The 27384-nt window shown below is 34.2% G+C and overlaps 2 protein-coding genes across 13 annotated transcripts in view; both read right to left on the bottom strand.

The window, feature by feature from the left end:
* The window catches only part of LOC117121819 (rap guanine nucleotide exchange factor 6-like), a 91540-nt gene extending 74178 nt beyond the window's left edge, over positions 1 to 17362 (bottom strand). For 10 of the 12 annotated variants that reach the window (XM_033267128.1, XM_033267129.1, XM_033267135.1 and 7 more), the window contains exons 1-2: positions 17218 to 17362; positions 14662 to 15061 (exon numbers count right to left, since the gene is read on the bottom strand). In XM_033267128.1, coding sequence (XP_033123019.1) covers positions 14662 to 14730 — 69 coding nt within the window. In that variant the 5' untranslated portion in view covers positions 14731 to 15061; positions 17218 to 17362. Of the gene's footprint in view, positions 1 to 1190; positions 1210 to 3262; positions 3308 to 14661; positions 15062 to 17217 lie in introns of those variants that run through there. The other 2 variants (XM_033267131.1, XM_033267138.1) reach the window with 2 other exon arrangements.
* Positions 17363 to 22235: 4873 nt separating this feature from the next.
* Positions 22236 to 27384, bottom strand: part of LOC117121844 (glutenin, high molecular weight subunit PW212-like) — a 6444-nt gene continuing 1295 nt past the window's right edge. Inside the window, exons 2-5 of the mRNA XM_033267224.1 lie at positions 25248 to 25673; positions 23722 to 25103; positions 23271 to 23429; positions 22236 to 22808 (exon numbers count right to left, since the gene is read on the bottom strand). Coding sequence (XP_033123115.1) covers positions 22704 to 22808; positions 23271 to 23429; positions 23722 to 25103; positions 25248 to 25673 — 2072 coding nt within the window. The 3' untranslated portion in view covers positions 22236 to 22703. The remainder of the gene's footprint in view (positions 22809 to 23270; positions 23430 to 23721; positions 25104 to 25247; positions 25674 to 27384) is intronic.

The raw sequence follows: 27384 nt of genomic DNA, 5'->3' as shown, positions 1-27384 counted from the left end.
ATATCAGCAGGATAAAAAACAGCAATACCGAACAAAGATGGGTAAATTTGTCAAAACTATTTTTTAAATGAAGAAAATTATATTCATATTTAAGTCTAAAGAGGTGTCATAATCCATAATTCTCTTACCTCAGCAATGGTGGGCTGAGGTGGGTACTGACAATCTAGAAGCAAAGGGATTACTTGACAATCCATTATCAATGAATGTTGGTTGCTTATGAATGTGTGTATAAAAATATTATAGATATGAATACAGGAAAACTTAATATAACAAGGAATACTACTGTAATAGAAATGTAACCACTGAAGACAATGTGGACTCAACAATGAAACCAATCAATGAAGTCAAGGCTAAAAGAAAGGCTCAACAGTATTTCATATTTCAAACATACATAGGGGCCAAGGATTTTATTATTTTTATATTCAAGCTTGAACTCAACATTAAAATTTTTGACCTTTAACTGAACTAAAAATAATGTGGGTTTTAATGCAAGGAGCTAAGCATGTTCAAATTCATCCTACCATACTTTATTGAAAATGTAAACATCCACAGATAGGAAACAAAGAGTTATATGATGATAATGGTGTGATTTTTGGATGTCTTAGTTGTCCCACGTTGGCGACAATCCCATCCAGGATATCTGTATGGTTGGCATCTTTGTATTCAAACTCAAGGAGTTTTCAACTTTTGTTGAATTTTGATTGCTTTATACTGAATAAATAAATAAAAATAAATAAATAAATGAATGAAAAAGAATTTGTTCGCTCTTCATTTGTTCGTTCTCCTATACAATTATTCTAGGGCATTTATTAACGCTACATAAATCTCTAGCCCAACATTAAAAAACTTTTAGAACATGCACTGAGAAAGTACAAATACAGTAAAGGTATGAATGTCACTCCAAAGATTGACAATTTTATTCTAAATTTACGTAAGAATTATCAGGATCATCATTCTTAATGATGCTTACATAAAAGCGTAACATAACATTTTATGTTTCTTTCTAAATATAAAATAATAAACAACATTTTTTTCTCCACACACAAGTTTACATGGATACACACTGATTAACAAGTGCAGTATGTTTTAATTTTGAAGGATTTTTTTTTTAATGTTTTGGCTTGGGAATATATCCAACCCATCAAAATCCCAAATTTTGTATATATAACCCAAGTACATATATTACTTACTGTAAATATTATATTGATCCAATAAAAATAAAAGCTTTTGGTAAATCCTCAAATCAAAATTAGTCACAAAATCATTATATAATGCCGCCAACAGAAGAAATGAAATATCCCTCAGGTGGTTTTTGGTATACTGTTATTACTTCTACTGTTATGTACCACACTGATCCTATTGGGTCCGAGCTGCTACCAAAATAATGCAGGTCTTTAAGAACAACACAGGGTTTAGAATGCCTGCAAAATGCAACAGAGTGCTACTGTATTGTTCATAATGCAGTGTATCACAGGCTGTCTGTCATTAAACAATGGTGAAACTCATCATGAACCTTAAAATAACAAGTACGTAAACATGAATTGAGGTATGCAAATGAGCAAAGTACAAGTTTATTGATAAAGTAATTATTTGAGAGATCTTGCACTAAGAGTATAGAGATTAAGATCTTATTGACAAGCAGGATAAATCATGGGGAAATAAATATAAATTTAATCCAATTGGAGTACAAATTTTTCAGTCAGGCTTTGGAGCAAAAAAAATGTTGATATACATAAAGCATATTTGACGAAAACTTTGGAACAGTAAATAAATAAGATAAAGATATTTTAATATTTAAAAGCTAGGAGAAAAAGGAGTGTAACCACCCTTTCCCCCAGTTTAAAATATTTTTAAAAATCTGTACAGCATTAACTGTTCCCAAGTTTTTCATCCCTCAATATTTTTATCATAGGGGGCAGGACGTCATTGTCACCAAGGAAGGTTGGTTAAGATCTAACAGAGAATAGGGTATTACTAATAATGGCATACTGTATGACAACAGAATGTAACTGTAGGCTTAAATAGTATTTCCATAATTTCAACACTGTTTATCTCAACCTAAGTTACTAAATAAACATAGAAAATGATTTACTTTCACGATTAAAAAAAAAAACAAAGCAAAAGCCTAGATAGGCCAAGACTATGCACTGTAGTACTGTAATATAAATAAGGCCTCCTATCTAGCTAGCAATCTGATACAAATTTTCAATGCAATTTACAGTATATCATTGGTTTCAAGGATATGCCAGCTAGGACATTTTGGATAAAAATTACCAAAAAATCATGGGTGGGTCTTACTAAAGATGTACTTTATACTTAAGAGGAATTAAGTGAAATAACTTCTAATTACAGTAGCTCTTTTTAGTATCAGGTTTCTGGTATCGATTTTTACAGCACTTTTTATTTGGTAATTTTACAATTTCTGCCTGGTTTTTTGAGATGACTATTGATGTCAGGGTCAAATATTTTTGTTGAACAATGCAGATGACCATGGAAAAGGTTTGGCTTAAACACTATACAAAAGTAGAGATCTTCAAACTGTTCAAGTGGATAAATATCGTTTGTAAACTGAGATAGTTTGAATAACTTACTGAGTACAGATCTAGCTTGACATACAGAAGAAAAAAAATCTGCTGTTTAAAATCATAATGTTTATTTTATGTGTATTTAGAGGATAGGATACAAGATGCTTGTATTTAAATAAATTTTATTGCATTTTTAATATACCTGTATTAGGAGGTTAGGATACAAGATGCAATGAATTTATTCAGTGAACAACAATGATTAAAATTAATAATATAACATATCAGCGCCATATTGAGCACATTATGCCAAAAGGCTTGCCATTCCAACATCCTACATCAACATTTTTCTTGTTACCTCTACATTTTGTTTTTGGCTGCCAGCTCTTTTTTGTACCAGTTGAGCTATACTACTCTCAGTCAGTTTTAAAATCAGTGATAGCCACTGTGTGTGCACCGATCTGTAAAGGTCCATTGTAACTTTTGGTACCTGGTTAAATTGCTTCCATAGCTCTTCTTTTGGAAGTCGTATCAACCACTGGTCCTATGTGCATGCAATGCGGCCGATGTTAGAAAATAACATAAAACATTCTGAAAAACTCATTTTCTCATGAACAATCAGTATCTATGTGCTTAAAATAGTCCTAGTCAATGCGTACGTACAGTGCATGAATGTGTGTGTCCGGTGGCCAATTTCATAGAAAAATAAAGAGGAAAAAAGAGGTATCTTTGTACTGTACCTGTAGTTTCTCCAAAAGACATCCATTCATTTGTTTTCCAGTTGGCCTTATGATGAATACAGTATTTTTCTTTACATTTGGTGGTCTTCTGTGTATAACATACCATGAATAAATACAAAAAACTTTTTTTCTACTTTGCAATGGCTAGCTTGGAAGATGTTAACTCTGGTTAATGAATGTCACTGGTTATGGATTTTGTTTTTTTCAGTGATAAATTCAGTGATAAAAGTAAACCAAAGACCTAACGTTAGAAAGGATCACTGCGTTTATATAATGCTGCTCTACAGTATATTGTTGAAACATACAACTGTCTTTTTTTATGGCATCAAGAAAAGTGTATGATTATAGAAACCTGTTGTACAGAACTGTCATACTGTAGAAGTTATTAGGCCAGTGATGCTGAATCATAGATAATTTAAATTTATGTTTCTTCTTCCCTTGGCCTGTCAGGAATTTTCAAACTGTGAGCATTATCTACCATCCTTTTCTAATCGTCTCCTTTTGTAATCGTTGTATTGATTTTCCAGTGTTTTTGGCTCTTTGTTCACTTGCTTGATCCATGCATGTTTTGAGTGCCCTCTGTTTTCGTTTGCTTTTTTGTGGTGTTTATTTAGTGTTTTTAGCTGGTGTTTGATTAAGCAAAGGCTATTCCTTACCATTCTAAACTTTATCTCTTGCAATATTTTAATTTCCTTGCTTCTTGGTATACTGTACTTCCAGAAGTCCTTCAATGAGACTGATACAATATGAAGCACTTGTCTTAGCAATTATCTTTACAATTGTTGATGTTGTATCTTACACTTCCTTATAGATTTTGAGCCAATTAACAAAGGATGGAATTTAACTGTAGCATTTTATACTGTTGGATAGTACATAAATTTTAATACTTAAAAAGCAAATAGTTAAATAGAATTTTATGCTGATGAGAAGCTAAACTTGTATGCCTTCAAGTAAAATAAATAAAATGGGGTTTTAATTCATATGATGGGAATAATATTTACCACAAGATTACAGTATTACAAAATCATGGTAGATAGGACTTACTTTTATATATTTTTCATTTATATCTTTTCTGACATTAAAATAGATAAGTCAGTCCAGTCTGCAATAATACTAGATAGAACTGCTACTGCTGTAACTTGTAGATGACCTACAAATTAGCGATGAATATCATGTCCGTGAAATACAGTAACAAAACAATTAATTTGCAATAATATTATGAACAATTGGGCATGTACTACTAATTTATTTGATACTCAAAACATAAATACTAAATATCGGAAAACAAACAGAACAACAAAGGCAAAGTGGTGATAATTACAGCTTCACTTCAAAGCATATCAACTGCATTGATAGATCAAGCCTATGTAATGATAACTGAAAATCAATTACGATATTGGAATTAACAATGGGTAGTTTGCTACTACTGCCTACCAGCTGATTACTTTCATATTCATAACATAGTGAGTCATAGTGTAAGCCATATTGTTAGATTGAGACAGGCAATACATAAAACAGCCAAAATGAGAACCACCCACCAAGCTTTGTATACTGTACGCTATGAGAGAAGTACAGATACATTTGATCTACAGGGTATTAGTATGTATGCAGCAACAAACCTACTATCGATATAGTGAAAACATCATAACCCCATTCCACCAGAAACAAATATATAACCTACAGTACAATAAATGAACATGCCTTGATATACAGGTCCTATTATAAAATAACAGTTAAACCAATGAGGTTAAAATAAACATACCCAACCTTCATTACAAATCTAAAAATACCACCATTGCTACAAAATGGATGGATCCTGTGGATTCTATTAGAGGATGAATATAAGACGGTATGCTACTGTACAGGCAGTGACGTAGCATGGTTTAGTCATCTGATGCAAAAGATCTAAAGGTGGCATGCACACTAAGGAGGCCGACGACTCCATCTCTGCTCTCTGAGTGCTTGATGATGCGATGCTGCCAGCTAATAGTCAGTGGAAGCCTGACCTGTTGCGTGCATCATCATGTGGAATCTCGATGGCTGATGACCGTCATTGCAGTGTGTGCTTGACTTAAGAACTTTACCTTAAATTCCAAAATCAATAGTTCAATACCAAGATTTTGCGAACAAAGGCTTTATTCCTTTTGCCCTTTAGAGAATTTAGCGACAACGTATCCAGGGTCCCAAATGACACGCTAAAATCCGAAATTGGATTATTCTTGATTTATATATTTAAAAATATAGCTGAAAGAGTACTGACACCCCCTCCTTTCCACGAATACTGTTCCGTAGACCTGGCTTACCCATTAACAATGAAATCTTCTACGAACAAACCTATCAATAATGTATAATTGTAGCTCAAATGTACATTTTGACCAAAAACAATTAATAAAACAGCTGACTATGTAGGAAAAATAGCATGAATTTAAGCTTTCTTGAACTACTGTAATGCAGAATTATCATCAACTCATGCTTACTATATTACTTATTGGAAATATAAGCAGCTTTCACAAAGATAGCGGATATCTGTGATACAGACACATAGTGTAGAAGGATTAAAATGTATTCGTTACATGGATTGTTAGCCAAACAACTACATTTTTCTTGAACATATCCCAGTATTTTTTGTGCTACAGTATATTGATAATAAATAAATAATATCAAACGGCAAGACAGAATAAAGAATATTCAGCCACTAGGTAGTTGGAGGGAAATAAGTACAAGAATAGTCTTTTTGTAGATTCAGTTGTAGCTATCTTTTTAATAGGTTACTACTGTATATCTGTCAAAGACAAGCCAAACCAGTCACTAGTCGCAAATATTGATTTATATTAATACAGGGTTAAAAAGTAAAATGAGAGCTATAAAATGGTAAAAGAATAATTTAAATTTGACATTTAGTTATGAAGTTACAAGAGTTTCAACATGTTCAGCTGATTAACGAACAATATTTGAGAAATCAGCCTTCAAAGTTTACGATTTCAGGCATTTCTTAGGCAGAAACCATCACCAAATCGTTAAAAATTTTTGTTTTAACATTAAAAATGAGGAAAACAGTACAGCATGATATACAGATATGTAATAAAGGTTAGTTTATTGAAATAAAATAAATTTCAAAAATTTTGACATTCCAGCATGTTTTGGCCATTATCTCCAAAACAGGATTTGCAACGAGTGACTGGTTTGGCTTGTCTTTGCCACATATACAGACAGTTACTACTGTACATCTATTTTGATAATGTCAATCACTTAGAAATGTACATAATACTGTAGCATGTTACAATTGAATTATTGATTAATAGCCAGTCCAAAATTAGACAATACTGTACCTTGAATAAATTATTATTATCATATACAAATATAACCAATTATTATACAATTAAAAAGATGATCTTTTCTAGTATAGCAAATTAAAGTCAATCAATACATGTATACTGCTATAAGTGAATAGTGTAAAAATGTAAAATTACAATAATAAAGTATCTTGACTCAACAGCCGTTATTGATGCAATTCGCTACAAATGGGATTGAAGTGTGTTGGTGTAATGGCTGAATTAATGGGTTTGCAGCACCACAGACGTCATACTGCATGTATTACAGAGGATATTAAATCAACATTACATCACAACAACGTCCTAAAACGTGGCCAACTTCAGAATTTACAAAACCATGCCGAGTATACTGTATGCTGCAGTACTTCAATAAAAGCATCTCAACTTGTTCATACTGTATCTAGAGGCAAATGTTGGAGAAAATTCCACAAATTAATCAGCTTACATTTTTGAAATTTGAAACAAATGAGTCAAATTGGTCTTGGAGCAAGTTGCGGATTAATTCAACAGGCATGTGTAAGATTATTATTATCATAAACGAACTAAAAACCACGAAAGCACCAAGCCTTTTACCAGTACACAACTGTACTCTGTATTAAATGGACATTATGTAGTGTAGTAAAAAATGTCAAAGAGTGAAACTGAAATTTTGAGGTTTTTATTTCCATGTGAATAGTAAATAAAGTAGAACCAATCAAATGGCAATAAAAATAAAATGTGAAACAAATTCTATTTTTGGTATATTAAAGGTAATAGAGATGCAGCACTACAAGACTACCTTTGAATAAATTAAGGTGTTATTTCTTCAGCACAATTCAGACTATGTCATCATGTAGTACATCATGACATAGCAGTGAAAGTACATTGGACTTAGTCTTCTGAATTCAGTAGTCTCAGACTCATTCTGCCTCTTTATTAACTGTCATTATTGTTTAGACTATGCCTATACTGTACAACTAATTTTATCATTATACCAGAATCAACACAACACAATTAAAATCTTAATTATTGAGAAGCTTTCCAAAAAAGGAAAAAAAATGCTCATTTTGAAAGTATAAAGTTACATTAATTATAATAGCACATGATAAGGCCAGTAATTCCATTATGACAAGATTGAACAACTTGTCTGCTACCTCCCACTGATTGCAGCTGGATGCCTGGCTTAATAACGGCGAGCCTCAACAGACCATTTTTTAAATATCACATGATACTTCACATGATACTTCACTTGATATGGAAGGAAGAAAAGACATTTCAGAAAACTACATCATACAACAATGTAAAACTCATCATCATGACAAATTGAATTCCTTCTAAAAAAAAAAAAAAAACTAATCAACTTTTATATCTTTTGTTTTTTCTCCTGTTGTACTTTATGTTGGAATAAATAAACTTTAAAATTAAATAAGTACCTAAATAAATAAATAACTACAAAGTTATATTAATAATATAACACCATTAAATTAATATATTATTCATCTCATTGAGATTTAATCATGTACTGTAGATGAGGAGGATTGTATGTAATTTTATTTTGTGCAGTGTACAGTAGACTTACAATTTCAGTAAATACTGACCACATCCCTCTCCTTCCACTCTTTACACAAAAACTTGTGGTCAAGATGAGATACCAGCTACTGTATCAGATCGCATTATAGGGAGCCTTTGATTTGTGCGACGACGCAACGCTATAACGGAATTATTTGTGGCCGTCCTACCTGGTGTCCTACGTTCTCTGCATATGTAGATTTGGCCAAATTGCGTTCCAGAATCTACTCGACGAGATGCCCTTAACGTTCTCGAATGCGCAGATGACTCTTAGTGTTGTCATTACGTTCTACGTCCTACCGTCATCGTGCAACCGAAAGCTCCTTATTGTTTGTGAAAGAACGGTGACCCTGAATTTATTTTTCTGGATTATGCTAAGTTCTGTGAAGTGTTGTGTGTGGACATAAACTAATCACACTATGTAAAATGTAACACATCACAATCAACTTGACTCCGCCTACACTACAGCACTCTGAAATACATTTAAGCATTGTTCTTACATTGTGTTCAGGATGTGAAATTGGAGAGTAGTTTGTCTAGACTGTGTTGGAGACACACCTTATGAAAAATACATGAATTGTAGCAAATAACAATTGCATATTAGTATTACAAGCCTCAAGGGATAGACTTTTAATTAAAATGGTTAAAAAAGGGGGGCACAAATTGGATCACATTAACCAATGTGTCAATAAATTCTAGTTAATCGTTAACACATTAAGAATTTTCATTGCTAGTTAAACATAATTCGTAGTTACCAGTTTAACATAGGCTAGTACTGTTTGTAACAATATGATAATATTGGTAAAATTGGAGGTGTTTTACCTTTAACACTACAGTAGTTCAGCTCTGGTACAACCATTCATAATTTAGAAATAAAGTCATCATTTGCCTACAATACTTGGTATACTTAATATTAAGTTTACATTTATAGCTTCACTGGAAATCTTGCTTCCCTTTCGATTAATTAAAACCTGCTTTGCATTGTCAATCAGACCAATTTTAATCAACCACCCACTTCCACCTTTCCCATTATATATTCAGTAAGCTAGCAACAGGACCTTCAAACACAGTTGCATGATATTTAACAAGCATTTTATTTACTGTACTGCAATTAAAACACAGTTCAAATGGTTCAAAGGAGTCCATTTCAAATTACTTATTTCCTAAAGGCTAATGAGCTTGCCACCCAAACAGGCCATGTTGGAGCATTCTTCAGACTGATATTGTATTCACCTTGCAAGCAAGTTACTGTTGGTGGCTGTCACGACCTTCACAATTTAATAGCAACAATCAAACTGGCCTCCAAAAACAACCTGCTTACATTTTACTTGCTTATTCATAGATTGATTGGTTCCTGTAGTTTGAATCTAGTTCATGGTATGATTTATTTTCTGATATAAATTCAAAATGTACTATAATGAGCAATATCTAAAAATAAATTACATTATTTTGTGATATTGCATGATTCATTGTTTAGGATTCCATATGGAAAAAATGTTGAGATCCATGAAATTACTTGTACTGTTTACTTTGATATTTCCGACAGTATTTATTTATTACAACATTTCAGGATAAAGAAAAATACAACAAAAAGCCCTCCACAGATTACCAAAACACTATCGAGGGAAAAATCACAATTTGTTGGGGAGAAAAAGAAAAGAAAAGAAAAGTATTTTCTACATATTAGTAGATTACTGTACCTATCTATAAAATTGATTAAATAAGCCTCTGAAACCCCTAAATGATCATTTTTTTTCGGGGGCCCCTGGACCACTTTCAACACATTTTGAGCGACTCTCACCCATGCCCACCTCGGGCCACCCGACATATTCCCCCCCCCCCTAAAAGTTTACCTTTCCCCCAGCCTCAGATTTCAGACGCTGGTGCCACCACTGAAGGAAAATACCGTATTTGCAGCAGTAAAGAATAGATTACCTGCCTGACTCACTTTAAATTTCAAACCCCATAATTTTATAAATTTGATTAAATATGATTAAATAATAATTGGTTTATTCAATGAATCACTGTGTTGACTATTGAAGGCCAATATTGGCCTTGTAATATATTTAACTCTAGTCTTTAACTAATGTAACATATGTAGCTACAGTTCAGAATGTCAATGTCAAAGGTCAAACATAATTTCTAGATGCATACTGTGTGCTTGATACAGACAGCATCATCCCTAGAATGCAGTCAGTAGGAGGCTTGAGTTTGAATAGAAATAATGAATACAGTGGTTAGTGTGGGTTTTTGCGGCCCACTTTGTTTAAGAGCACTATCCATGCTGAGCCTACAACAGTAATGCAGTTAGGTTTATATAGTGCTTTTACACTAGTCTCAAAGGAAGCTAGGTGTAGACTGGCTCTTACAGTAACTTGCTCTCCCTTGAGGGTCTCTTCGTGTCTGAGCTACCCGGTAAACCGGTACCAGAGCTACTTTCGTCTGTCCACACCAGGGGCTGAATGGACCAGTAATTGTACTGTACTCTACTAACTTACTAATATAAAAGTAATCCTCATGCTCACAGCAACTTGCAGTCTAACCCTTTCATCTTTTTTTCAAATATTAATTAGCCTGATGTTGACATCATCTATACCTACAGTACAGTACTTTTTATACTGTACAACAGTTGACAATTTGACTACTACAGTAATTTAAAAAATAAAATATCTACTTAGTCATTCGGAATATAGATTTAATTAGACAGTCAACCTGAAAAGGAAAGAAAAAGTTTTTCAATTGGCGGAATTAAACCGGTCCCGGTTGAAAGCAATCATCCCCTTGAAATAATTTAAATAGGTCAGTACTCGTTGATCTCGCAAGTAATCAGGTAGATTATGGCTCTTTACATTTGACTATGGGAACAGAGAGCGCAACCTGAATATTAATTACAGTAGAACAGTAGACATTTACACTTAATTGTAAAATATTACTTTTTATTCAATAATTACTAACTATTTTATAGTTATTAAATAACTATATAGCTAAATATCATAGAACAATTGATAATTAATTAAAATACATTAGTATTTATGGCTTTTTCAAATTATCAGAAATTTGGAAATTACCTGTACGATTTTAAAATTACAAGTTTCAATAAGATTTAACAACAAACATATTCACACTGACAACATGGGACGAAAGCTAAATATTGCACAAGATATTTCTACCAAGATCAATTGTCTTTACTGAGCAAATTCAAACTTTGCTGTTGTACTGTAAAAGTAGATAATTTGATGGTCTTGATTTTCCTTATTCGGAGCGCCAAGTGTTTATGATCCGAGCAGGACTAGTACTGTACTCTCCTACACTGTAGGTCAGTCTACAGTATGATCGTGGAGGAATTCCTCCATGGTATGATCATCTTCGACATTTCACTGTGAACAAATTTTTCTTGTTGTCAATTAAATGTACAGTAGCAATGGTGGTACCGAATAAATTTGTGTGCAGAGACAAGCTGTACTACAGTTAAATATTAAGCATAGAAAGACAAGCTCCACACTGCTGAGTACTGTACACACACTGATCCATGCTAAATATCTCAGTAGATTTTTCTTGTATGAATATTACACGAGACATGTTAATCTTACTGTACATTGATACGCCTTCACACAAACACGATGTAGCTGAGACTGTGCTAAATACTTCCTGGCACATCTCCTGTGTCTTTTTAGAATGTTGTGTTAATCGGGTGTTCATTGAACAACACCATCACTAACGCTAGGTAGATCCAAGTAATCTACTGTACGCTATTTGAACTGATGACTTTGGTAGTTAAAGCCAAGCACTTCACCTAGCTAACTTTTCTGTGCTTTATTTATTACTTAGGTGTATGTCATATTCCCACATACCTGTACAGTTGAAAAGCAAATTACTTCCCACAATTAATAGTACCTAGAGAGTCCATTAGCAAACTGTTGACGGGAGGTTTTAATTACCACGATGCTCATGAGAAATGAACTGAAATCCTTTCTCAATGTGTGATAAAATAAATTGTGTTTACTTCAATAAAATTGAAAGACTGTGCTATCATTGACTTCAATCATTCTTTGTTTACTTAATCCTTTTGTTAACAATAAAAAGATTTTGTTCATTCATTCACATTGTGTAGAATTATACTAGTGGGATCTATTTTAAATCAATTAAATTCAAACTGAAATTATTTCTATGATTAAGTTCAATCATAAGTCTTAAAAATGGGCTTAAAAGCAAAGACACTCTTGAAGACTTTCCCACCATGAACTTCCAATCATTTAAGAATCATTATTATTGTTAATATTATTATTAATTTTATTGCACATCTTGTTTTTAAATGGAAAGCCATAAAACTCTTATGTCAGACATCCATGTTTTAGAATCTTTAATAAATTAATGAAAGCAAACCACAATTAAACTTGTACAGAACAGTATGAGCACTTGTTAACAGAAGAACACACTGGAATAACATTCTCTTGACATATGAAATACAAGTTCAATTCTTGTAACTTGATTTCCTATGCCGTAATAAATATATTCTGGATAAGAATCCACCTTATTACACTACAATAAGGGTAGGGTAATTTTAACCCTGTGACGTTGATAACCCAGGATATGAGATAATAGTTTGGTTTTGGGAGATCATTTTATTATCTTCTGCTCCAATTCATCTCTAGTAATTCTGTAATAAAGTTGGTAACGACTTGTGGGACAGATCTTAAGAGCTATCTAGCTGATCTAATTAGACCCCAAATGAGAATCCAATGAACAATACGAGGGTAATGCAATATCAGTTCACCTGGTTACTGAATAGTAAAAATCAACTACTAATTAAAATAAAAATACAATCATTTTACCAATCAAAGTTGTTTTAATACTATAAATAATGAGAATTTTAACTTTAAATTTTCTACTTTGTTTACCGGTAAGACTGTGACAGTATACGTGAGAGGAATTTTTATAATTATTAGGTATGAACACCATACACTTTGAGCTAATCTTAACCTTTTTATGTTATACAGTAATATTATTTTATTAAATTCTAAGTTGAACTCATAAAAAAAAATGTCATCTAAAAAATTATGAGTAATTTCTGTACTCCTCAAAACTCAATAGCAAATACCCTTTAAGGCCTATCTATCTATTGAAAAGAAGGTTAAGTGTTAATGGCATAACAATATGCAACATTTTTATTAAAGATACCCCAGGCCTAGCAGGTACAGGTATAGTATGTAAATTGTGGCAAAGACAAGCCAAACCAGTCACTCGTCGCAAAAATCGATTTTGTGTTATTAATACAGTGTTAAAGAGTAAAATAATAGCTATAAAATGGTAAAAAAATCACTCAAATCGGACATTTCCTTATGAAGTTACGAGCGTTTAACCACACAGCTGTTTAAAGAACAATATATGAGAAATCAGCCTTTAAAGTTTATGATTTCAGGCATATCTCATGCAGAAACTATCTTTAAATCCTTAAAAAGTGTTGTTTTAACATTAAAAATGGGGAAAATAACAGCATAGGATGGTGTGTAGATATATAGATGTTAGTTTAGTGCAATAAGATAGATTTTTGAAAAATTGACATTTTAGCATGTTTTGGCCATTTTCTCTGAAACACGATTTGCGACGAGTGACTGGTTTGGCTTGTCTTTGCCACAATTACCTTCTGAAAAGTTTAAGAACTTTTTTTCTATAAAGTAAATGTTAGATGAATTTTTGATAACATTAATAAAATACCATGCACCTGACCTAATTTTAACCTTAATTTATATACTATTTTATTATTCCAAGTTGAACTCATAAAAAACAAATGACATCTGAAAATTAAGACATGTGTTGGCTTGGCGTGGGCCTACAGTATTTTTATATTTTTTATACCAACTGCCTGACAAGCTCTCTCCGATGGTGGGGCTTGACTTGTCCGGTGTGGGGGGGGGGGGGGGGGGGGAAGAAATTAAGTCCATGCTGTCCCCAACAATGCAGAAAGTGAGTGTGATTTTATGCTGTTTGAAGTTAAGATCTGTAGGCCTACAGTAGCACTGTTCTCCCAACTGAAAAATGTTTACTGAGTGGTAAATTTGTCCATACAGCCAGCTAAGCACACGTAAAATGAGGTATTGCCAATTTTAAGTGGAGTTAAATGACTTCAAAAAACAATAATTAATACATAATCATCGCCTAGGCCTGGACTGGAATTATGTTCGTTTATTGTGAAGGCCAGCCTAGGCTACCTACAGTAGGCCTGACAAGTGCTTTTTTTTTAATTCTACCAACACCTAATTTTTACTGGTTGATCAGTTATTTTTACTGGTAAAATTGACGGCTAAAACGACTTCGGGAGAACACTGAGTAGATGGAGAGTTACAGTACGGCCCAATCATGTGTTTTTTATAAATCTATTTTTTAGATTCCGTGCTTGTTTTGTGATGAGACTTCTATCTGAAATACAAAGATTGACTGATGGATTTTAATTACTGTTTGAATAACAGCTCCTAAAGATTACAATAATACCTTTAATAACAAAAACAATAAAAACCTTACCTCTTGCGTTCTATCAACAGGTTTCTTCTTTAAAATATTCACAAAATGTTTATCCACATAAGAAGCCATTAGCGTCCAACCAAAAAAAATCCTTAAAACACAATTAATAAAGTTCACCCAAAGGTTGTACTGCAAGAAATGTTCTCCATACAGGAGGCGTTTTTTATAAGCTGCTACAGGTTCTACCAGGCACTACATACTGTACTACTTGGAAAATCCAATATTAAACTTGACCAAAGCTAAGATGTCACTGACCGCCAGTTACATTTCTTTGATGATGCTGTAGTTTCAAGAAACAGCTTATTCACTCAATAACATTTTCATCATACTGTATATATATATATGTACAGTAATCAATCAGTTGTACAAATTACTGTCAGTTCTCACAAGTTCTTTGAATCTGTTGAAGAAAACATTAGAGAAATTAGTGATCATTGTCTCTAATTCATGGAAAATATTTAAAAGATTCTTGTAGCAGCCCTATAAGATGTTCTGTAATTCAAATGAAAATAAATTCATTGTCTCAGTCACTGATAGGTAGTGAGCCTTACAGATGGGTGCATTACAATAACATTACAGATACGTAAAATATACAGGCATGGGATACTGTTGAACAGAATTGTATTCTGTAAGCAAAACAAAAATTATTGTAAAAGTTGCTGAATTTCAATTAAGAATCAAATTCAATTTACAAAATCAAAAGTATATTGGCCTCAGCTTCTCTGTGTGAAAATATGGCTGTGGAAATTCCTGAAAATAGACAAAAACTTTAAATGTTAAAGGTAATAAAAATGATAGTAGGCTCATTCAATACATAATATTATCTACTAAACTAGGGCAAACATTGAAAACGGCTAGTCTTGAGAGTAACTGTACAATATAGAGTTTACCTAGTCCCAGATTATAAAATTTTATATTATGTTTACATTCCTAAAACAATTTTACTATTTTTTAAAATTACTTTTACTACTGAATTTCACTATTGGATAAAGGCTTTTATCATTCATTTTATTACTTTACCTTGTAATTTTAACTTCTTCAATGTATTTTAACAAAATTCAATGTATTCTACGTTTTAGATTAAGCTTTTTATCATACTTATAATTATTCCCAGCACAAGGATCTAGGCCTAGGGATTCATTTGTGCTCTTTGAAAATAAGGGCCAGTTATTTAGTTAATTCTCAATATGTATAGGTGCCATGCAATTAAAATACAGTGCAGTAGTCGGCCTAGTCTTTATATTAAATCAAGAAAGAACACTTTTGTCATAGATGTGCCTGAGTGATCCTGATGAAGGTATCATTCACATGTAAAAAAAAATTAAAATTCATTTGAAAATTTCTTAATAAGACCATCAATCATAAACAACTAGATATACTTTTAACGTTTACTATCCATGGGTTTTGAATCATCTGGATAACACCATTCAAGCTATTTCATCGAGGAAGTAATACAAAGGAGACAATTTCCTACAGGAATGAATTGAACATATAAACTACTTCCTGACCTCAAGTATTAAGTTAAGGTTGCCCAGGAAATTACACCGATGATTCTTTCTTCCACAATTTATTAAAAATTTAACAATTTACAGGTCCAAGGCGCAAACAGGTTGGGCCGCGATCTATGGAAAACACTTTTAATTGTATGTTTTCAGTCAATTCGATTCAATGAATGACTATAAGTATCTTAATACTGATAATTATAATATAATAAATATGCGTATTGACTTAAAAAAAATACAAACACTGTGGGAAAGGTAAACAACATGTTTTATTTATGTTAATTCGCCAATGGAAGCTTTGGCCTGGCATATACAAGAAATGAGCGCAATTCTAAGTTGAAGAAACTTTAAAAATTCTCACTGGTAATAATAAGCCTAGGCCCTACTGTACTTATTTTAAAAGTAATGACAGGCCTAATAGTACTCTAGTATATATTTTAATAATAAGACAAGACAAACACAACACACTTAATTTCCTGAATTTCTGGATATGGCATAGGGCCTAGGCCTACATACTGTATTGTACATCGCAACCAAACCTTGTTCGTGGCCGAAACGGATGGCACTCTTCTGTACTATGGATGCCTACATTAATTTGTCTGAAGTTGCCTAGGCCAAAACTTGGACTAGGCCTACAGACAGTAGGGCCTAGGCCTATGCCCACAGTAGTGTCTGGGCCAGGGCCTAGCTAGCCTGGCCCTATAGGCCTAGGCCTAGGGAGTAGGGAGGTTTTTAATCGACGTTTTATAGGCCTATCTGTGCACTGGACTGGACACTTATTAGTCGTCCTATCTATGATGATCTCCGTAGTCAGTGAAATACCATTGAAGGAGGACACCAAATTAGAGAGATAGGCCTAGGCTAGGCCTAGCTTAAACTAGCCTGGGCCTAGATCGACTGTAGGACTGGGGCCTAGGCCTATCTGGTCTGGGTGAAAGGGGAGGATGAAATCCATCACATACGAAAGAGAACACCCACTTTTAATTAATTTTGGAAGGTTGCTTATGAAAAAGTCGACACAGATTTACGTAAATGAATAGTCCAATGAACCTACCTTGTAAAGGACTTCCTCTTAAAAGTTTTGGCGATAAGCAAACTCAATAAAAAGATCAACAGTTTATTTTCGTTTCCAATCTCTTCCGCCTGACTTTTTTTGTAACAATTAACGAAAGTGCTGTCTCTGACGATAAACCGGAAGTAAATTCAGTCTGTTCCGCCCTCTATTGCCGATATTAAAAAATTGAGAATGAGAGACATGATTTATAGAGGGCGGCAGACCTATAATCTTTGCCACCATGCAGTTAGTTTTAGATTTTCGTAATACGATAAAATGAACATTAATTCATGTAAATAGTACGCAAAAAGTTTTAACACTCCGATTCTTGAGTTTTCGCTTATAGTACGCAAAAACCTCCGAATTTAGAGGATTGATTAAAAGTTTCTAAACTCCGATTTCGGAGTTTTCGCGTATAGTACGCAAAACCTCCAAAATTGGAGGGTTAATTAAAAGTTTTGGAAAATCCGATTTCGGAGTTTTCGCGTCGGCCTATAGGCTGAATATCTACCGTATCTTCTAAAATTCACCTTCACCCAATGCCGTAGCCAGCTATTGGGACAGTCCCACACAATTTTTCTAATGGGTCCACAAAGAATTGCAGAGATCCCAATTCTCCCGAGAATTGCGGGTTTCTCCCGATTTTTGAGGCCGTCTCCCGCCCTCCCGATTTTTATTATTATCTCCCGATTTTCTTTAATATCCCGAAAATTTCACGAAAAATGTGATTTCCACGATGTCATAGAGCAATGAAACAAAATTTCTTATCTTAAGCCAATATACTATGGCGCTCGCTCAGCCATAAAATGTCATAAACAAGGCCAGGGAGTTGTTATTAAGTTGTTTATCAAAATAACAACTCAGGGCAAGGCAGGCCTAGATCCGTGGTAGAACAGACTTGTTTATCCTCCATGTTACGATCTTTTGCATCCAGTGCCGGCCGACCTCATTCAATGAGATGGATGTCAGTTGAGTAAATAAATTTCAACAAATAGTAACGAAATCAGAAATCACATGGGAATGGATGGGGCCCGAAGATTTCGCCGCGAAGATTTGGAACAGAATCGGTGCATAAAAATTACTTTTTGTTTCAAGTAAGCTTCAGTTCTTTAATAACAATACTAAAAAAATTATAGTTAATAGGTTTTGGTACTAAGCAGTCTTCCGAAAAATGAAGTTTATTTTAATATCGATCCCAAAATACATGTAGGGCTTAGGCCTAGGCACTATCTGCAACACTGCAGGGTATGTACTGTATGTGTGCTGTGTTGGGTGGGCGTGTGTGTAGTGGTGGTTGTGACTCTGCGGTATTAGGCCTAGTTACGCACGTATAGATGGAGCCTTGCGAGGCAGGATTTAATGTTTTTTTCATGGCATTATGTACCAGTTCTTATAGGCTTAACATATATAAATGCTGACTTAAAACATGTAGTATGATTTACTAACTAAATTAAAATATATATATATTTTTAATTTTTCAGCAAACGTGTGAATCTTGCAAGTTGCAGTTACCTTGCTAGAATTCTATGTTCTTTGATGAGATGTAATAAATCAGCCATAGCCTCTAACATACCAATGAACCAAGCAAAGCCTTGTTGACTGCTGCCAAGAACGCTTTACTAGTTAAATGCTAAATAAATAATAATATTTATAAATTTATATTTTAGGCCAACTGCAATGTGTAAACAAATGTAAAATTGTTAATTAAAAGTAAACAAATTGATGAAAATTGTTTTTATACACATCTAGATGTGTATAAGAGACAGACTTTCATGTTGCACAGCGCGTTGTAAGGCGTCACAGCGCGTCGCTACAGGAGGCGATCGCTTCATGAAAAAAATCTCCCTATTTTTTGGTTTTCAAACTTGGGATCTCTGGAATTGGTCCACATTTTTTTTAAATATGTTCAAATTATGTAATTTTATGCATAAAATGGGTCCACTTCTTGAAAAATGGGTCCACAAATTTTTCATATTTAGCTTAAAATAGGTAGAATTTAAGAAAATGGGTTCAGAGTTTTCATAATTTTGCGTTAAAAGGGTCCACATTCTTTGAATTTACGCGTAAAGTGGGTCCACCCTGTTATTGTCTCGCACTATTTGAAAAGCCTGGCTACGGCATTGCCTTCACCCACTCTGTTCATTCTTACCCTAGGCCCTACTAGGAATCCTCATCGAATTAAAACTGTTGTAAGCGTACGCTTCAAACCAGAGCTGCTCATTTCTTTCTCACAGCATAATAATATTGATTCTCATTTCATTCTGCTCTAAAGATTTCATTTTTTTCAATTTATTTTTTTAAAAGTTAATTAGATTAGGCTTCATAGGCCTATTGGTTTATAGGTCGTGTCGGGAGTGGCATGACGTGTATGTGCTTAACAAACTGCAACTTTATTATAACGTAAGAATTGTTTGTTGCTTTAAAAATATCTGTGTTTGGCTGTCAAAAAGAAAAAAAAAAGAAAGAAAGAAAAAGAAAAAAGTGATCGCCCAAAATGCCTCAAAGTTCACACGGGCCATAATGCACACAGGACCAACGGTTTAAACTTCTCATCCGAAAGATGGTAGGCCCTACGCTATCGTTACTTGCATTTCAGAGCAGCGGCGATGGGAATGAACGTAGATATTTCCACGGTTCAGCGCACACACAGTGGCTTCAACCAGCTTCGCCGACTGAGCTGAGCTAAGCTGCTCTCCTCACACTAGAAAAATGTCCCAGCTCAAGGAATGTTTAAATACAATTATACCGTAAAGCCCTGTCCAGACTATCAAATTTTATTTGAAAAAAACATGTGACATGCCTAAATATGGTCTTGATGACATCATATCATTACCATAGACACATCATGACTATATATGGGCATATAACAGTTTTTTGTCGGAAAAAAAATTGATAGTCGGGACAGAGCTTTAGTATAGCCATGATGTGCCTATTTTGTTATGATGTGATGTCATCATGACCATATTTAGGCATGTCACATGCTTGTCAAATAAAATCTGATAGTCTAGTCAGGGCTTAACACAATAACAATGATTGATAGAATGAATAACAATTACTGTTTCGGAACAATTATTTGAATCGATAATTTTATGATATATCATTTATTGAATAAAATAATACAAAGTTGAGGAACAAATTAAGTACAGGCCCCTCGTTTAAAATAAGTACCCTACTTAACTATAAGTATATTACAATATTATTGCTTCTGAATAAAAAATCCAAGAACATATCTGAAAGACTGAGTGAACGTATTTTTCCATTCTCAATTACCCTATAATGGAAAGCATGCCTATAGCCCTAAGCCTTATTTATTACAACTAAGTACAATTACTAATTAATGTAAGAAATCCTACACACGTCGATTCCAATGGGTTCATAATATTTTTCGATTGTAAACTGCAATTAAGACCCGCCTCATCATTTGATGATATTTGATCATGATCTGTATATATGTATGTAACTCGGCTAACATCATATTTGTAGAAAAAAAAAATACGTATACATGACGTAATATTATAGCACCATGTTCTGACCTTCTGACTAAATAGCATTGCAAACTTTGCCCTAATGCTTGGTTTCCATACAATCGTTACACGCTATCGCCAACAGCTTTCTTTGATTCTGATTGGCCGGTCGAATCGGGAAGCCTTCCCGATTGCGTCGGTGACTGCGTATACGCAGTACAACGATTGCGCTGAAAACACTGCAGCGACAGTGTAGTGATTGTATGGAATCAGGACAGGCCTAGTGAAATGCACTAATTATTGTTATTGTCTGAAGTTTTGTTTGCATGGCGAAGTAACAATAATAAAAAATGCTTGCGCTACACTGCGTAGACAGTCTGAAAAGAACTGTTACGTTTCTGGTGGTGTTTCGATTGAGTTGCGTCAATCGTAATCAGAATAATATTATAGCATTATAGCAAGCATTTATTATTACAGCAATGGTGTGCAGAATGCAGGTAGAAAAAAAAAGATAAAAAATAATCTTTTTGAAGATAGAAACAAATCCTTTTAAAATTATTTACAGACGTTTTAATACGGAATCCTCAAATGTATTATCTATTAGTTATTTATTGCCTGGAATTTAACACTATATGTAAAGAATATAAAATGGTATATTTATTAAAACGTCCGTTAATTGGCGAAGACAAAATTAATTTGCAGCGTAAATTACCTTGGGTTTCCTTATCCAATTTGTATAACCAACAAGATGTGTATAAGAGACAGTATATATATATATATATATCATCAAAAAAGGTAAATAATTCTTAAGAAGCTGTTTATAACGCCTGTTCACTAATTAAAATTAAAATAAACTGGCCCAAAACGTATGTATAAAAATGCAAAAATAAAATAACTTAACAAGACAGGTAATAAGAGAGAAAACCAAAGATTGAGTTTTGACGGAGAAAAAAAAACCCGAGATAAAATAACTCAAGATGTAGGTAGAATAAAAATATGTACGGAATTGTGCCCCCTTCAATACTTATGTTATTTATTTGTTACATTTCAATGAATATTGTAATTTACGTTTTGAAGAAAATAAATGTTAATTTTGATTGATTGATTGATCCAAAACACTATCTCTTACCAGTTAGCATTAAAGTGCACTGAAGTTAAACAATAAATGAGTGAAAACCAGCATAATTTAAAAAGTACAAAACATTAAAGTGCCCTAAAATATTTGGTCAAATGGAAAGCAAAATACATGAATTACACCATTAAAAAACTTGTTTTTAGGAAGCTATTTATAATGGGTGACATCTTAATGGAATCGCTACACAACGTCTCGGCAGTCATTCCATGGGAATGCTGGGGAGGTTAACTTGGTTCAAACTTCCCTATCTGTCGATGTCGGAAATAAATCAAGGTGATGCCACGATTGTGCCCAGGAGGGGTACGGAGTGTTGCGGCTGCAATTGAGTATTTTATATATATATAAAAAAAAAAACAGACTAACATACCAGGAACCTTAGAACCTTTTGTATCGACCTTATACACTACGGGTTACCGTACGCTTTATATTGTACAGTCATATAACTCTTAAATAAATTAAAACTCGCCTAAAATTATAATGGTAAAATATAGGAAAATAGAATTATTTTGGAAAGTTCTCATTTCGGCGAAATTTACATGCCACTTCTTCTGCCACATAATCATTATTTTATTATTATATAATTAAAATAATTATTATATTATTATAGCCTTTGAATGCAGTCAATATTGATGCAGTTCTAATTAAATATTAGTTAATCGATCTCTGCGTAGTGATATAATTTTGACTTGAAATGATCTGACGAAACATTATATTGCAGTGGTCGTGGTCGTTCTGATGCATGCAAGTTTTTCTATGGTACCGTACGTATACTTAAAACTCAATATCTTTCCAAAGGGAATGTATATATACCCGGATAATGACAATAGTTGCGACATGCACCTCTTGAAGATCTTGTTGACATAATATCTTCAGTATTTTAGAATAAATTAATACATTTCTGCTTTCCGTAACATTGGCTCAATTTCTCTGCTTTTAGCCTCGATGTCACGATACTCGGCCCTCCAGTTGTTGCCACTTGGTATTCTTACAATCTACAAGGCAAACGAATATTATTGTCAAATTTAGCAAATAGCGTGTTTGCTTCAATTTAATTGCCAGTGTGAATTCTCACTGACTGCACGTATTTATACAGCGATCGTTTTAATTTAACGTGGTACTTTCAGGAATTATCCACAAACTTTACGAACTGAGGCCCAGTGTTTTCGCCCCGCCTTCCCCATAACTCCCGTGAATTCTTCCTCCCTTTGAGCCTCAACCTATTAGTGAATCTGTCCCTGGGTCAAAAAGTGGCACTAAGATTTTTTTTGTTAATTTTTGGTCTTGTTTAGAGAAATCGGGCTGGAGTTTGCCAAATTCACTTATGCAAATATGCGTACCGGCACATGGGAGGCCGAAATTCACTAAGAGACATCATGTGACTATGTTATTTAATTCACTAATTCAATTTAATATATTTATTTAAATAATCAACTTCGCTAAATAGCGTAAATTACCTTGGGTTTCCTTATCCAATTTGTATAACCAACATATATTATAAGTGTAAGAAGGATAGCTGGAATACAATAGAGCAGGAAGTTATTGGCGGCTTGTGGGTTTACAGTAGTCGATGACGGATGTGAATTATCCAACTGCCAGTTTGTGTGTATACCCGGCTGGAAAGAAATATAAAGTTATTAAAGTATTATTAACCTATATGTATGTGTGTGTATACATACATACAACATGTACATACATATATACATGCAACCGGATATAATCTAACGTTGTTTTAGCAATTAATAGAAATATGTGGTCTTATAACGGGGCATACCTTAAGTATAATTATAACTTATATGTAATATGAGTATATCGCATCGAATACAATGGATTTGATATATAAATTAATAATAACATAAGTAAACTGCGCCTATTATTATAATGAATAATGACATATATTAAAACTACCTGTAGTCGATCCCCAGGAGAGAAAGGTTTCGGCGGAACATTACCACCGCCAAACTTTTCTTCAAAAGTTTTATAATCTTCTTCTTCTTGTTTCAGGATATTTTGGTAACTTTCATCATCCAAACTTTCGTATGGATCGAAAGGTTCTTCCCCGTTACTCTCAAAATCCCATACATCATTATCAATCGGTTGGTTCTTGTTTTCGTCGTTTAAATTATTTCCGTTGCCAAACAGGTCGAACGAATAGTAACTATTTTCGCTTTTATCTGGATAGTATTGGTTAAGCAAATCATCGTCGTAATCATCTGGATTTGGATAAAGGTCATCGTCGCCATAATTGTTCTCCCGCCAACCCCAATAATCAGGAGTTTCAGTTCCTGTATATGCATAGTCTATCGTGGTCTTCTGATTAGTCGAATTGACATTTGGACTATCTGTTGCATCTTGAGGTTGTAAGTCTGGGTTGACATAACCAGCATTTGGGGAAGGTGCTATTGGATTATAATATTGTTGGTTAAGATCACCAGGATTTTGGTTTTGTGGCAGTCCTGATTCCGCCTGAGGTTGTAAGTCTGGGTTGACATAACCAGCATTTTGAGAAGGTGCTATTGGATTGTAATATTGTTGATTAAGATCACCAGGATTTTGGTTTTGTGGCAGTCCTGATTCCGCCTGAGGTTGTAAGTCTGGGTTGACATAACCAGCATTTTGTGAAGGTGCTACTGGATTGTCATATTGTTGATTAAGATCACCAGGATTTTGGTTTTGTGGCAGTCCTGATTCCGCCTGAGGTTGTAAGTCTGGGTTGACATAACCAGCATTTTGAGAAGGTGCTATTGGATTATAATATTGTTGGTTTTGTGGAGACTCTGAATCTGCTTGTGGCTGTACAGGCAAAGGTTCTCCAGAACCCGGCATTTGTTGGCCTGCGTTCGGAATATATTGTTGGTTGACATCACCAGCTTCTGGCACCTGTGGTACATAAGGTGAATTGATATTTCCTTCATATTGATTTTGTGGCAAACCTTCTAATTCTGGGACTTGAGGAGGTTCGTACTCTCCTAAAATTTGGTTTTGATGCTGCACAGGTTCACCCGATGACGGGACTCCTGGAACAGTTCCAGTTCTGGCTGTTTGTGAAAGTGCACCTTGTGGCGAACCTGGTGGAGGGACACCCTGTACTGAATCTGGTTCCTGTCCAGTGACGACTGGTTGCTCCTTATTACCGTAGCCAGGTGCCATGTTATATTTTCTGTAAGGAGAATTATCAGCACCAACCATTGAAGCCACTGGTTGTTGTTGTTCAGGTGACTCATCCGGGACATTATTTGTTGGATATCTTTGATCAGCTATCTGTCCATCTGGCAAATTTTGGTTTATGTCTGATAAGAAAAAAAATAACAAAAACAAATAATGATTTCTGAAAAAACCCTTGACTTACTTTAAGAAAATTTACCAAAAACTTTATGTATGTCTAATGAATGTATCAATTCGTCCAGCAGCTACGATGATGTGATCATTCCCACCTTGTTCGGGCCCTAGTTCTCCTTCGACAGCAGGCTTTCCAGACGAAGGTATTGTTAGACCATCTCCAGATATATATTGCCCTTGGGCATCATTGAGGAGTTGTCCAGATGCCGGTATCACAGATAGATCTACAGGTTGTCCTGATCTGGAAGCGTCGTCTAGAGGTAGAGCCATGGTTTCCTGTGGAGGGACATCTTGTGGTGCATTTGGTTCCTGTCCTGTAACGGCTGATTTTTCCTGATCACCGTAGCCAGGTGCCATGTTATATTGTCTGTACGGTGAATTATCAGCACCAACCATTGGAGCACCTGCTTCCTGTTCAGGTGATTCATCTGGGACATCATTTATTTTATCAGCTAACTGTCCGTCTGGCTGATTTTGGTCTCCTAGATTTTCTTGATAATTGTCTGGCAGTTCATTGGTGTCTGGATGAGAAAAAAATAATGAAAACAAGTAATGGTTTATATTTTTTTTAAATGCTGATTTACCGGTATTGCATTTGTAAAAACATACTCAAAACAACAAACTTCTTTGGAAGTGGAGAGCTGCCCCCACCCATTCGGAGAAAAACACACAATTCGTTGGGAAGAAAAAAGTATGTAATTTTTTACATCAGTAGACTGTAAACGTGATTGAATAAGCTTTTAAAACCCCTAAATTGTCATAGTTACCAGGGGTTCGCCCTTAGACACTTTCGAGAGATGTTGATTGACGCCTGACCACGCCAACTAAAGCTTGGTTTCCATACAATTGTTCACCCTATCGTCGACAGTTGCGAACAATTGTCGGGAAGGTTGAACCTGCGCAGACGCAATCGGGAAGGCACCCTGATGTGTGTTCGATAACTAATATAATGCAAGCTTTTTTGTTTTTAGTACAGTACATTTTGATGGTAAAATATTAGATTTTAAAATGCCTATTCCAGAAAGCCTACGCAGTCATTCAGGCGTAATGAACGGTAACCAACGTCTGTTGACAACAGAGAGCGCACCCTGGCGTGGTGACGACACGACTGTGGATAGATGATGCGATCACCTCCCACTGGGAGAAGAATGATTATATAATAAAAAATATAACAATATTAACAAGTCACACAATGTGTTTTGACAGCCATCAGACTCTATTTCTATAGCGTCACGCTATGTGCATCTTTATTCCTTATGCTTTTTACAAAATCAGCGACGCGTAAACGCAATTTAAAATGTATAGTAAAATAACAAAGCTTGGCCAATGACAAGCACCCCACCCCAAGCATGGATTCAGCAGGTCGTTTTCAAAAACAATCTCATCGATGTCCATCAGTGGTTATTAATCTGTAGGTAGATCTTGTGATAGATATGTAATCACCATTAACCGAAAGGTCCACTGATTAATCTCAGATAAGAAAGTATAATACATACTCCAAGTTGGAGTATGTATTATACTTTCTAATCACCATTACTTATAATAGAAGGCCTACCACCTTCGTTAGTTATAGTAAAAAATTAGCCGGAAGTCAGTTGAATTTGGTAGAAAAAATTAATATGGAAAAGTTATAGAGAGTGTTAAGCAATGGATATAATAATGAATGCACATCAAGTACAGCATATTTTAAGTAATGATTACCATATACGTATGCCTTTAAATAATACCTTCATAATCATTTTATTATTATTATTAAATACTTTATCATAATAATATGCATAACAATAATTATTCATTAATTATTATCATTATTTAAAAAATCATTAATATTGTAGTTATGTATGCACCATGTTATATGTTAAATGACAGTTATATCTGCGATGTGTCTTTACTTATCAACGAAGTAAGGGTTTTATTTATTTATTTTTCGATTTATGTTTTCCATGTTTGTAAGTTGTACGTTTAAACAAATTTGTGTGGGTCATTCTTGCCTCCCATTCCTTATTCTTTTTATCAGTTTTGTGTGAATTATATCGTGTATGGTAATGAGAAATAAATATGATTCTTGTATCTTGTAATACTGTACGTGGCTATATCGTTTTAAGAGGTAAAAGTTTTCGTAAATGTGAAAAACAGCGTCATCCATTAAACACACAATGTACCACGTATAAGGCTTATGTCGTCTTCACTAGCTCAGCATATTTCCAATTGGGTACATGGGGAGGGGTTGGG

Source organism: Anneissia japonica, unplaced genomic scaffold, assembly GCF_011630105.1.
Source record: "Anneissia japonica isolate Jap-2015-1 unplaced genomic scaffold, ASM1163010v1 scaffold2392_len1475705_cov187, whole genome shotgun sequence".
Classification (NCBI taxonomy): domain Eukaryota; kingdom Metazoa; phylum Echinodermata; class Crinoidea; order Comatulida; family Comatulidae; genus Anneissia; species Anneissia japonica.
Note: the sequence above shows the minus strand (reverse complement) of the source record. Positions and strands in the feature narration are given on the sequence as shown.